At 34.3% G+C, this 14242-nt stretch overlaps 3 protein-coding genes across 3 annotated transcripts; 1 reads left to right on the plus strand and 2 right to left on the minus strand.

The window, feature by feature from the left end:
- LOC109333321 (protein CURVATURE THYLAKOID 1D, chloroplastic-like) lies at nt 1179-5535 on the plus strand. The gene is made up of 5 exons (XM_019568751.1): nt 1179-1323; nt 1608-1831; nt 4768-4872; nt 4955-5026; nt 5100-5535. Exons 1-5 carry the CDS (start codon nt 1206-1208, stop codon nt 5169-5171), a joined length of 591 nt encoding a protein of 196 aa, XP_019424296.1. The 5' UTR covers nt 1179-1205; the 3' UTR covers nt 5172-5535.
- LOC109333320 lies at nt 5635-8958 on the minus strand. Its single transcript, XM_019568750.1, has 2 exons — nt 8564-8958; nt 5635-6368 (listed from the first exon to the last, which is right to left on the minus strand). Exons 1-2 carry the CDS (start codon nt 8566-8568, stop codon nt 5822-5824), a joined length of 552 nt encoding a protein of 183 aa, XP_019424295.1. The 5' UTR covers nt 8569-8958; the 3' UTR covers nt 5635-5821.
- Nucleotides 12526-13911, minus strand: LOC109333064 (mitochondrial uncoupling protein 5-like). Its single transcript, XM_019568314.1, has one exon. It carries the CDS (start codon nt 13627-13629, stop codon nt 12673-12675), a length of 957 nt encoding a protein of 318 aa, XP_019423859.1. The 5' UTR covers nt 13630-13911; the 3' UTR covers nt 12526-12672.

A 14242-nucleotide genomic window follows, 5' to 3' on the forward strand; every position in this document is an offset into this window, starting at 1 on the left:
AAAAGAGAAAAATTGGTTCTGAATTTCTCAACAAGAGTGTACACTTAATTCTATACAAAAAAAATAGAATCGGTTAACACACTAGTATAACATAATATACAAGATAAGACTACCATAAAATAGTTGTGCACATGATCTATTTTACAAGTTCATAGTAATGACCAACTTCATTTAATATAGATGGTAATGAGTACCTGCACACACAAGTACCCGTTAGTAATACATGCAACACACTAAATTTGGGTCTATTTTTAGACTCGTGAATAATTGAGACTCGTGATTTTGAGATTGTTGTTGGACATATCTGAGTAATGAGATACTCAGACTTGCGGGTATTTAATCTATTATTTCTTCACACACATATATATATATAGGAACATAAAAATTGTTATATCTTGTAAATCGTAACCCTATCTTATATTGTTAATCTATAATTATAATATCATATTAATTCATAAATTAGATTTTTATGTTATTAAACATTAATGTTATATCATTAGGCACTGATGTTACTTTGCTAATTCATATGTGGTGTAACATTATGTTGATTAAAGAGTGTTGTTAAATAAATTTCCTATCCCAATGTTAAAGAAATGTATTTTTTATGTTTATTTGAGTAAAATGAGTATCTTTAATAGTTAAACACACATATACATAAATTACCTAGAATTATTTATAATATTTTACGAATTTTTAGTACTCGTAGATTCGTTTGGTATTTAAGAACCCACAAGTAATAGACCCAAAGTGAGTTTGAGTTAAAAAAACAAACCCATAAAACAAGTTCGGTGAATTCACTATCAGTACATATTATCATCTCCCATTGAACATAAAATGTGAACATTTACATTCAAACATTTAAGCCAACATAATATTTCTCACCCAATCAAAAATATTTTCTATGAGAAATAACAAGGATCATAGAGTTTTTAGCCTGATAACTTATATCATATTTTTTTTTGGTGTAAAATGAGTTTTTTACGAAGCTTAACATATATTGATTTTTTTCCTTTAAATTATAATATCACATATTATAAAAGATAGATAAATATAGTCATAGTCTAGTTTTTTCATCTCCACCAAAATAAAATAAACTTTTTTAAATAAATAAATAAATGGATACAACTGAGAAAAGATAAAACCCTAGAAACCATTTTGTATATAAACAGTGTCAAATCTTTAGACTCTCACCTCACAAAATCAGAATGGGTCTTTGTACAGCTCAATCTATCAATTTATCGCCCCCTCTTCTTCTCCCAAACCCTAAATCATCTATTTCCATCAGACAAATCCCAACCATTCGCATCGCTTCCCTCTTATCTCGTATGTTCCAAAACCTAGTTTTTTTTAATTGCTGTATTTTCTGTCAAATTTTAGTTTTTTTCGTATTTTTAATCTTGTATGCTCCTAATGTTTGAGATTTGAGCTCATTGGTCCACTGGGTTATCTGATTTTCTTTGCTGTAATGCAAATTTTACATTTTTAATCCCTTGTTATTGGAGCATAGACCATGTTTTGGTTTACTAGTGTAAATGTGTTTTTATATGAAGAAGAATGATATAGGGAAGGTATAAAGTTCTTGACTTTGTTCCATTGTTTCATTTTAGGGTCAATTTGCCTGAGAAATGTTTTATCAAAGGCGACAACATCCGAGGATTCGCCAAGCGAGGCAAGTCAACTTTTTGATGAGAAACGTGACAATGCTTTCGCCTTGGATGATGTTGAAGCAGTTGATAAGAAGGGATTCAATGGAATAAACCCAAAACAAGAGTTACCTGTGGTGGAACAAGAAGGCCTGTCATTGAATATGTTGGATAATCTTAACATAAAGGTCTTCTTAACAACATTACCTGTTTAGTTTTCACTTTTCATTAATATTTGCTGTGTCATTACACATTGATAGAGTGACTTTGCGTTTGGTAGGTCACTGTTTTTCAAATGTAGTGTTTTTACCAGTTATACAAGCATATTTTTCACTGATTCTGATCTGTGTGTATTTTTTCTTTTTCAATTGAGTTGCTATGATGAGATATCAGTTTATTGATTGTTTGATGATATTTTGGCAGTCATGTCGAACCTGAGCGGTTAACTGAGCAACTATGCACGTTTTCATGTATTTTGTTTCTTTGTCATTTGCTTTTTGACATTGTTTAGTTTATGAGGCTTTTTCTTGATTTTTCCATGTACAATAACATTGCTCTTTCCGAGCTGCTCTTCATGTGTTATTTTCATATATTTTACTAATTTTAATTGGATGTCTTTCCCCTCAATTGAGTTGCTATGATGAGATATCAGTTTATTGATTGTTTGGTGATATTTCGGCACTCATGTCGAACCTGAGCGGTTAACTGAGCAACTATGTATGTTTTCATGTATTTTGTTTCTTTTTCATTTGCTCTATGAGATTGTTTAGTTTATAAGGCTTTTTCTTGAATTTTCCCTTTAAAAAAATATTGTTCTTTCTGAGCTGCTCTTCCTGTGTTATTTACATGTATTTCACTGATTGTGGTTTGGATTTATTGCCCGCCCCCCCAATGGAGTTGCTATGATGAGATATCAGTTTATTGATTGTTTGATGATATTTCGTCATTCATGTCGAACCTGAGCGGTTAACTGAGCAAACTCCTCACACTTTCATGTATTTTGTCTCGGTTTCATTTACTTGATGTAATTGTTTTTTAGTTTACAAGGCCTTTCCATTCTGTTGAGTTTACCCTGCACAAAATATTGTTCTTTCTGAGCTTTTCTCCCTTTGCTATTTACATATATTTCATTGATTCTTATTTGGATGCATTCCCCCAATTAAGTTGCTATGATGAGATATCAGTTTATTGATTGTTTGATGATATTTTGGCAGTCATGTCGAACCTGAGCGGTTAACTGAGCAACTCTGCATGTTTTCATGTATTTTGTTTCGTTTTCATTTGCTTGATAATATTAATTTTTCCCTGTAAAAAAATATTTTTCTTCCAGAGCTGCTCTTCCTGTTTTATATACATATATTTCACTGTTTTCTGATTTAAATGTACTTTTCCCAATTGAGTTGCAATGATGATATATCAGTTTATTGATTGTTTGGTGATATTTCGGCAGTCATGTCGAACCTGAGCGGTTAACTGAGCAACTATGCATATTTTCATGTATTTTGTTTCTTTGTCATTTGCTTGGTGACATTGTTTAGTGTACAAGACTTTTACTTGAATTTTCCTTGTACAAAAATATTGTTTTTTTCCGAGATCCTCTTCCTGTGTTATTTACATACATTTCACTGATTCTGGTTTGGATGTATTTCCCCCCCCCCCCCCCAATTGTGTTGCTATGATGATATATCAGTTTATTGAATGTTTGGTGATATTTTGGCAGTAATGTCGAACCTGAGCGGTTAACTGAGCAACTATGCACATTTTTATGTATTTTGTTTCTTGTCATTTGCTAAGATTGTTTAGTTTATAGGGACTTTTTCTTGAATTTTCCCTGTACAGAATTATGTTCATTCTTAGTTGCTCTTCCTGTGTTATTTACCTATATTTCACTGATTCTGATTTGGATGCATTTCCCCAAATCAAGTTGCTATGATGAGATATCAGTTTATTGATTGTTTGATGATATTTCGGCATTCATGTCGAACCTGAGCGGTTAACTGAGCAACTCTGCATGTTGTCATGACTTTTGTTTCCTTTTCATTTGCGTGATTTAATTGTTTTTAGTTTATAAGGCCTTTTTCTTTTTCTAGAGTTTTCCCTGCACAAATATATTGTTCTTTCTGAGCTGTTCTTCCTGTGTTATTTACATATATTTCACTGATTCTGTTTTGGATAAATTTCCCCCAATTGAGTTGCAATGATGACATATCAGTTTATTGATTGTTTGATGATATTTTGACAGTCATGTCGAACCTGAGCGGTTAACTGAGCAACTCCACATGTTTTGATTTATTTTGTTTGCTCTTCATTTGCTTGATGAAATTGTTTTTAGTTTATAAGGCCTTTTCTTTTTCTTGAGTTTTTCATGTACACAAATATTGTTCTCTGGGCTGCTCTTTCCGTATCATTTACTTGTATAATTTACCAGACTTGTATTGAAAACTGACTAAAGCTTTGATGATGCCTTTTGTATTTAATTTAATTTAACTAACTATAACATTATAACTGTTGGCTACCCAGATGGTTTTATTGTTTTAATGGTCTACTACTGTTGTCATGATTGATTATTAAAGGTTGAATTCTCCGTTCAAAGTTTTGCCATGATTAGTTTGTCCTATATATGCTTAATATTAGCCTTTAACCAATTTCAAATATCCATTTACTTGTGATCCTTTTTATTCTCTACATTGTACATTTCATGTATTTTAGTATTGTCTCCCAACTTCTCTGTATGTAACATTCCTTCCTTCCTTCATTCTCTTGCCTTTTTTGGATCCAGTTTCTGAGTGTTGGGATGTATTATATTTTATGTGCTGTTCTTGGCACTCTGTTTTGCCAACCCTTGCCAATTCACACTTATTTATTTTTATTTTCTCACTGTCTACTTTGCTGCTCTGTTTTTCCCGATAATTGGATTCTTTTTTATTTACCAGTAGTTGTTCCCGATGGCTGATATTTTGATGTTTTGCAATGCATTGTTACTGTCTGGCACTGGTTTCCTTTTTGTGGCTTCAGTAGTTTTCCGGCATGTTGTCTTGCAATCCCATTTCTGATTCACTTACATCTACGTGCTGTTTTTGCTTTTTTTATTCTTCTAACTTTTCCTCCTTTCCCTGCTTTACAGTTTGACGCAGACGATACTGGTTCTGTTGTCTTGTATGTTGGGGGCGTTGTAGTGGCTCTGTGGTTAACATCAGCTGTTATTGGTGCTATTGATTCTATCCCATTGGTATGTAACAAACTTCAACTACTTCAAACCAAAAGCTGATTTTCTAAATGCTTACATTTTTTGGTTCATACTCGTGTTACAGTTTCCCAAGCTGTTGGAAGCCGTAGGACTTGGATATACAGTATGGTTCACTTCCCGATATCTGCTTTTCAAGGTACTTACCTAATTTCAGTTTTGTTGCCTGATATTTTAATATTTGTTTTTAACTGGATTTTAATATCCTGCAGAAAAATAGAGATGAACTAAATGCCAAAATAGAGGAGCTCAAAGAACAAGTTCTTGGTTCAGAAGATAATTAATTTTTCTGAAAACATGAATTTAGATTTGTGTTTTCTTCAAACTGTGAGGGAACAAATTTTCCATCAACCCATATACAGCCTACATGCTAACAAAGGCAATTGCTGTGTTTTTGTTTCGAAGTAAAACAATCTGATTCAGAACCCACCCTTTTGGTAATCTTGGTATGCTTATACAAGATTGTTCTTTGGAGCATTCCACTCTGTTTTCTCACTGGTTGAAGATCTTCAGTAGAGTGTGTCCTTTTGTTACTATTTTGAAATTATGTGCAGCAAATATACAGTAAAAAGAAGAGATACTAAACAGTGTACTGTTACTGGACGATTCTATTTTCATATGAGATGGTCGCCAAGATGTTTAGGAAGATAATAGAAATGAGTTTCACAAACTTGCTGTCGTAGCTTTCAGCCGGTTGTTAATTCAGTTTACTCTTCCCTCTTTCCCTTTACAATTCAGTGAATATTTGTTAGATGGAATTCTTTTCACCCATACAAGCATTTAAGTGAGAATTATCAGAAGTTTGGAACCATTGCATTACTTTTTCCCCTGACATTAACTTGTTCAAATTGATCCTAACTACAATTCATGCTTTTCATTCACATTCATGCTCTTCCAATTTACGTCTGTAGTCCTCCATAGTTACAAAATCGTCTTAATAATCATAGTCCTCCGTAGTTTCAAAGTGGTCTTCATAATCATAGTCCTCCGTAGTTTCAAAGCGGTCTTCATAATAGTAGTCCTCCATAGTTTCAATATTGTCTTCATAATCATAATATCCCAAGTCATCCTCACTATTTGTATCTTGGTTAGTCTCAACTAATTCATCAACATGTTCCTTTTTTGGACCATGTCCACGCATTTCAAGTATGAAATCGGAAAAGGAACGAATATTAACAAGCAAATAACAAAAGAATGCAGCAAGCGGAGCTAATTTGAAGTTCATCTTCATCACAATTACTAAGAAACAGCCAATGAAGAAGTTGAAGATACCAACTTCAAATCCAAGTTGGAGTTGTCTTGACAAACTCATAGCCATTAATGCAAATGAAGCAGTTGATGTCAGATTCATCACTCTTCCAAACCCTTTTTCATCCTTCCCTTCTTCACTTCGGTCTTCCCAATATGAGTACAAAGAAGTTAGTGTGATCACCAGAAATCCAACGTGTGCTTTTAATAAGAAACTCTTGAGAATTTCCCACCTGCATGTTTTCACTAACAGCATGAATATGGATATAGTGGAACTAAAAACAGTGTAGATAACCATCTTGAAGGGGTTCCTCTTTCCAAACAAATCATGGAAGGAGGGACTCAGAGCATAACAGGTGAATCCAACTATGCTTGATATAAAGCCCACCAATCTCCATAGCATAAGGTGGGTTATGAGCTTTGATATAGTGATTGCCATTATTCAGTTTGGGATGGCTTGAATATTAAAAATTGATTGTAATGTAAGAATACTAGTTTTCAAGTTTCAAATAATTAGAAAGAAGAGAAGAGATTGATTTGTGATATATTGAAACCGTGAGAAAAATAAAGAAATATAAAGGAGGGAGTGGAGAGTGGAGACACCTTCACCGAAAGACATACTCCGTGTGGGACTGAATTATTAACAGTGTAATTGGGAAATGGAAAGTGTCTGGAAGATGTCTTTTTGACTGAAAAGTAAAAGTGCACTGACTAGGTGATTCCATGGATGAGCTTCCTTGTATGACAAGCAATTAATAGGTTTTCTAAAGTTGGAGACAAAGTAAATAAAAGTTCAACCAACCAATCACTGAAAATGAATGATGATATGAAGTTTCTGTGAAGTGGTTTATAGTTATACACAGCTTAACTTAACAATCTAACTAATTAAGCTGAGATGGAAACTGCATGATCAGCAGAGAAGTCATGAGATGATGTAGCAGCTAAGCTGTCATGAGCTAACTTGGCAGTTAAGCTATTGGCATTCTTTTACAAATTTTACTCATATACTTTACCTGAAGTGTCATATACTTATACAATTCATTCATTTAGTATACGTGTACCAAATGTAAAAAGCAATAAACCATATACCTAAATCATGAATCCGTCAGTGTGTAGATGCTTACCAAATTCACCTTACCATGTATCGGTTTCGTCGTCATAATGTATGTTTTATAAAATTAATGTAAAAAGTAAGAAACTGCTTATCCAAGTAAACCTCACATACCAGATAACTATTGTTTCACTATTTTTGTGACTTCTTTTGCCTTGTTATGCAGAGGTACGACTTGCAGAAGAAGCCCTCATTGAAAGGCATTGCAGAACATGGAATGAGCCATGCGAAATGATGGTCACAAAGTAATGCTGGCCTTCTCTCCTTCATAGATCGTCTTAACACTTTTCAATATAATTTGATGTTTATAATTTCATTATTAAAAGGCAAATTCTTCAAAAATTAGTAAATAGACCATTAAAATATTGATTTCCTTATATGTATGCAGTTGTACACGATTAGTCTTATTCCTTTTAAAGAATCCCATAGGTAATAAACCCATAACCAATGCCTATAGACTAGTATCGAAGTTTTTTCATTGTCGATATTGTTGATGTCAAAATCTTTATGATTTTTTTATTGCTCCCTTTTTGTTAATTTTATGCAGAGGAACAACATGATGGAGTTAACATTTTCAGAAGGCGTAGCAAAACATGGACAGGGGCATGTCCAATAATCACAAAGAATAAACCCTGCAATTTGCAGAGAATGGATGTATGCACTTTCTGGTGGCTGTCACATAGAATATGTTAGATTTGTTTTTTATTGAGAAAATCATAGTGTATAAAAGTTGTTTGTGAAACAAGTTCTTATGGAATATAAAAATACTTATATGAGGTGAGATTATGAGAATGGGTATGAATATTGAGAGGTCTAACAGAGATGTAGAAACACTGGTCAGAACTCAGAAGCTATGGAATCTGTTTGTATAGTGAGAGTTAGATTACATGTATAGTGTTTGTATACAATAAATCTGACATATATGTTATAATTTTCAGCCATGGAATCTGTTTGCATTTTAGAGTCCTAGTCGATTTTTCATCAGCACGCATGAAGGATGATGCCTTTGAACCAGCATCTGGAATACTTGCCTCTGCATTGACACCTTCTATCAAGTTATACAATCTTTTATCTGATATATCAAGTTCTGATTTCAAGCCAAGTTAAAAGTATTCACTTAATATAAAGCACTAGAAATTGAACCATATTCTCTTCTATGTTGTGGGAGTGCTTGGTAGAGGTGTAAATTATTTCAATTTAGTATCTACTTGGTTGGTAGAAATGAACCAAATTTTCTGACTATATCCCATCTAAACAAGTTTTTTCCTCTCATAAGAAATACTTATGAAGAGCACAAACAGAAGAATGCGTGTTTACCTCATATTTAGCTTAGAAAATGGTAAGTGTAACTATGGATAGAATATGTTCAGTATTTTTGTTTTCACTCCTCTGAAGTTGAAAGATGAAAGTAATTGTGATTTGTTTCTTATCCTGCTTCCATCTTTCTCTGTGAAACCTCAGCATTACTCGTAGTTTCTGCTCCATGTTCATTTCACCCACCTTGCCAAACTTAGCTTTAATCTTAGTTTAGTTATCCACTGCAGAGTGCATAGTACAAAGCTAATTTTACAGTTCAACATAGCTACTAGTAGTACAAGTTTTACTTGTCTTCAATCAGTCCAAGGACTTCAGTGTTTGCTACCATGTTTTTCATATAGAGCATTATGACATCGTTCAGTCCATTTAACCGATCTCTCCTAGTGGGATAAATAAAGGTTTGGCTATTGTTTTTTCTTCTATCTTTGGTTATGTTTAGTGCTTCCATATTGACTTCTTTGTAGTTTTGTAGACCTTGAAAATCTTAGCTTATTCATTATTGATTATGTTTGGTGCTTCTTTGTGCCCCCATACAGGAGTGCCTAGTGCATAACACGTAGCCAACTAAAACTTTCAAACTACTGTTTATTTGAGTAACCTAAAGTTGTCTAAGTGGAATATCCTAATGCAATAATACTACTTCCTTTTTAATCTTTTGGTGTTGAGTGGAATTTTCATTAGCCAATGAACACGAATTACCAACCACCTTTTAAGGAGATAAATGTCACACAATAATAAACAAAAAAGAATATGTAATGTCACTTTATTTTTTTATTTATAATAAAATTATATTTTTGTCATTGAAAATATGAAGATAAATAAACACATTCCTCTTTATTATTAGAGATGATTTTTGTTGTCTTGTGTGTTGTAAGGAACAGATTACTTGTGTCATTATTTTATGTGAATGAATATATTCATTCATATATTGTATTTGAAGGAATATATTTTGGATGGTTGAGTCACTTGAGTGTACTCCCTAGCTTTTTTCCCAATTGGCAGAGTTTTTTATAAGCAAAGAAGTATAGTAATGGAGCACAATTGGCAGACTAAATTGGAAGTATTTGCAGCCCTAGCTCCAATTATGATGTTGATGTGTACTCAATTATTGGAACTATATCTTATTGTGATTTATTGCCTTTAACTTATAGTAGTTTGCAGCACTAGTACAAAACCCCATCCTAAATTTGGTAAAATGATAGTAGTGTGAAATTCTCTTTGATTTTCCACCACAAGTGTAGTTTCCTTGCATACTTGGTTAATCTCTATGAAGGAGGTGAATCAAGGGACTTGCCAACCATCCTTTTATACCTTTCTCACATTTCTATGCATAAAACTGAAAAACTAATTCTATAACTCATGTTTGAGAGGATCCAATGAATAGATATATTAATGGATGAATTTAAATTCAACCTAAATATTTAACAAATATGGACTTATATTTACATTAGGATGGATATCCAATCCATTCAAAACAAACTATTAAAAATGATTATTCAAATAACAAAAAAATGATTATTCAAAAACAATATTTCAAAATGGATATGATATTCATCAATCCAATTCATTGATGGGTTGAAATTCATCAATCCAATTGTGATGGATAAATTGAAAAATTGTAAGTACTATTATATGGTTGTTAAATGAATTTTCACCTAGTACGACTTATGCTAATGTATCATTTGACGCTAGCTAATCCTATAAACTAATTCCAAGTGGGTTGATTTCATGTATGGGAGGCGCATGAAGGTGAGGGTTCACTAGTTCATAAAACCCCACAAGCTGAGATTTGAAGATGGTGAAGGCACATTTATGGCCCCTAAGGGAGAAATTTATGCGTTGGGTAGAGAGTTTGTACTAGCATAACAGAGACATCCAAATTGACTAAAGATGTAAGAACAAGTCTCTCATGGAAGAGTAATGGCGCGTCGATATTCTATTGATTAGATGCATTGCATAAGGGAAAGCATAAGGCCACAATTTTAGAGCTAAATTAGCATGAAAAGATAAGGTCGTTGTCACATTTAAATCTATTGATGGTTTAGCTGAACTACCCTATGGCAACACAAGTTGATTGATGTGTAAATCCATTGGTTAGTTAAAATTGGTGCATCTTAAGTTCCAAGTCGTTATCACTTCAAAGAAGTTTAAGCCTACTTGATTTATATAATTATGAAGTTCATAAGTTTCTCCTTTGTGCTCCAATAGTCTCAAAATATTAACATTGTGACAATTCAAAAATAGATAAACCAACAAAGTGTTGAGCTAGTGGTGTAAGGCCTCATCGGATTCTCGAGGTTGAGAGTTCGATTCCTGTAAACGACACTTGTTGGGAGAAACAACCGTGAACCCTAAAAGGGATTAATTTCTTACCCAAAAAAGTGAAGAGATACTATTGGTAGTACCAAAAAAAAATTCATGTGTTGAAATCACAAGTTTGATTACCTGCATCAAAATGTTGTATTGGATTACAATTGATAGAGGGAAAATTGATGAGAAAAGGTCCCACAATCTCTACTGTTAAGGCTCCTCTAATGTGCAACTTGCACTTTAGAGCCTAATTTGCATACATCTAGACCAATTTTTGACGTTGATGCATTGATTGAGATAATGGCCTAAACCATTCATTTAGATAGATGAATATTAAGTAAGGATGCACATTAGAGCCTTACACCTAAAACCTAAGATGGTATAAGAATGCTGTAGAGAAATAACAAAGAATCTTGAAGAACCATGTGACGCAATCCATGAATTTGTTTGCTGTACCTATCGTCCTCTTGGACACATGTTTAACGTAGCAAATACAAACATAAAAAATCAGGTAGCAATGTGAAGAGGAAATTAATTTTGTAACAAAATAGAGTGTCACAATAGACATCATTAAATATTTATTCATACCCCTTATTGACTCAACAACTTTATATAATAGAAAAGTAATATAAAAATTATCAATAAAAAGTGAGTATACTATTTGAACTTGGAAATTAGAATAGTTTTAACCCTCAATATATCAAGAATATTGGGCTACTAGCCCCAGACTTAAACAGGGTGATCTCAGCGTTATGGAATACTTTTAAACTCTGTTGAAGACATTGTTGGATGAGTTAGAAGCGTTTCAAACCATTGACTATATGCTTCTATGTGATTCCTTCTGTGTGTGCTGCTTTCAACCATGAAGCACTATCCTAAACGTGATCATGTGATACTATTCTTCAGGGTTAAAGTTATCAACTTTCAATTAATAAATTTTAACTCATGTTATTGCAGCCTTTTCCTGCAATCACTACAACTTTTTTCACTTATCATACAACAACAAAGACAACCTTTTCACTTGAAAAATATAATTCACAGTTTCATACAAATGAATGAATAAATTATATGATGTAATGATTGTGTATAAACTTTTACGCTAACATTAGTACATAGATGTTATACTCTTAAAACAATATATCTTGGCAAATTGAAGATAAGTCCCTGCTGTGGTTCATAATTGGTAGATGGAATTCATGGAATTTCAGACTCAGCTTCAATGGGCATGCCACAACTAGTATTAGGTACCAATCATAGAGAATCATAAGATGGAAGGACAAGGAAGCTTTGGTTTGGTGGAACAATTGAATCGGAGAAGGGAAGGCATCGGATCATGGATTTTATTAAGTAAAGAATAATTCTTTATGCTAACTACTTTAGTCATACCTTATACGTCACATATATAAATAAGATACTTTACCCGAATATCATGAGAGATCACTGAATAGAACAAACCATTCCCCTAAAAAGTTCACTGATTCTTCATAACGAGTTGTGTGGGCAAAACACCATCACCTAACACTTGCACAATTTCAGCTACAAGGGTTATTTATCACTTACTCTATTATTTGGATGATTAAAAAACATGGTTCTCAAAATTAAACAAGAAGCTTATTACTGCTTATTTTAAATTAAAAATCTGGACAAAATAATTTCGGAAATGGAATGAACTTCTCTTATTCAAGTAGATAATGGATAACAAAACACAAGGTTGCTTCTCATTCATAACGATAAATATAAGGAAAAATACGAAAGCAAGAAATCTTCTTTATGGAAAATGAAAGATCTTCGTCATCATCTTAGAAATCCTTTAACAGCTTGCGAACTTGTTCCAGAGTCACAAACAGCACAACAGTGAAGGGTCCCTGCCTCGAAATCGTAGGAATAAATCCTTTGTAAAGGGCCATAGGACCTTCAGCACGCACAGTCTTCAAAGCACAATCCATAGCACCAGAATACGGTGGCTCCGCCCCAGGCTCCACCCTCATGTTCATAACCCTAGTCTTGATCACATCCACCGGGTTGGTCACCACCGCCGCCACGAACCCCGCCGCAAAACTAGCTGTAACATGTGTCCCAAGCCCATCACGCAACAACCCCTTTTCCAATATCATCTCCTTAAACTGGTCGTAAGACGCCAACTGTGACGCCGTCACCAGCATTGCGCGATTAATCGTAAGCGATGAACCGCGCCACAAGCTGGTGACGCCTTCACGCTTCACCATAGTTGATAAGGCATCCACGACGGACTTATAGTTCCGACGTTGCGCCGGCGGCAGACGCCCATCCGCCTGCATCCGAACCATAGCCACATCAGCCGGGTTTCCTACGGCGGCGCCGATACCACCCGCTATCAGACCCGCCTCAATCTTACGCGACAGCGGCATGTTCCCGCCGGTGGACCACTTCTGCTTCAGAACATCATAGAGCCCCATGCGGGTGGTGGAGTAAAGCGTCTGACGGAGGACGGTGGCGGAGACGCCGGAAAATAGGGCAGCAACACCTTCCTGTTGAACTAGGCGAACACCCACAGCAATGGGACCCATACGAGGTTTAATCTGTGGTGTCTGCGGAGTAGGTGACACGTGGATCGAAGAACCGTTCTGAAATGCAAGTGCCGGTCGAAGATTATGAACCGGGTTCGGGTTGGGTTCACCCTGAAGCTGCATACGAACCTTAATAAGGTCAAGAGGGTGAGTGGAACATCCAGCAATGATGGAAGCGATGCCTCCTTCAGCAAAACCTTTGAGACCCATAATAGATCTTGCAATAAAGTTATAAACTTTGAAAGAATGAATAGAATTGAAGGTAATAGAAATTTTGGTTTGTTAGAGAAGAAAGGGTTAGTTAATGTAGGTTAATGAAAAAAGATAGAAGAGGACCAGTTGGAATTAGAGGTCATTTCACTTGAGACCAAGAGATGGGAATGAAGGCCACAAGCTATGGAAGAAGAGTGGGGAACAGTAGCCCTCTGAGACATAGGCTAGTAGCCGAAAGCAATGAATGAGGAAGAGTTATTTGGTGTGGGAAGAAAGAAGATTGGGGAGAGGATTTTATAGCAATGTCATTAGAAGCTGTGCTTGTAGCTTCTAGGTTTGGCCCAACGCGTTTACAGCTGGGTCAAAACTGTGAAAAACTCACCCCCAACTTAATTAACGCACCCGATGTAAACGCCTAGTTTATTAATAAAAGATTGTAAAATTTATATACTAATACTATATACAGATTTATACACATATATTTTATCATCCACTTTTATTTAGATTATTTTTTCTGAAAAGTCAATAATAATTAAATATCAATAATGTATAATACAATAATAGTATATAAATCTCATACACGGTAACTACATATATTTTTTCCTCTTAA

The sequence above is a fragment of the Lupinus angustifolius genome, chromosome LG18, assembly GCF_001865875.1.
Source record: "Lupinus angustifolius cultivar Tanjil chromosome LG18, LupAngTanjil_v1.0, whole genome shotgun sequence".
NCBI lineage: Eukaryota > Viridiplantae > Streptophyta > Magnoliopsida > Fabales > Fabaceae > Lupinus > Lupinus angustifolius.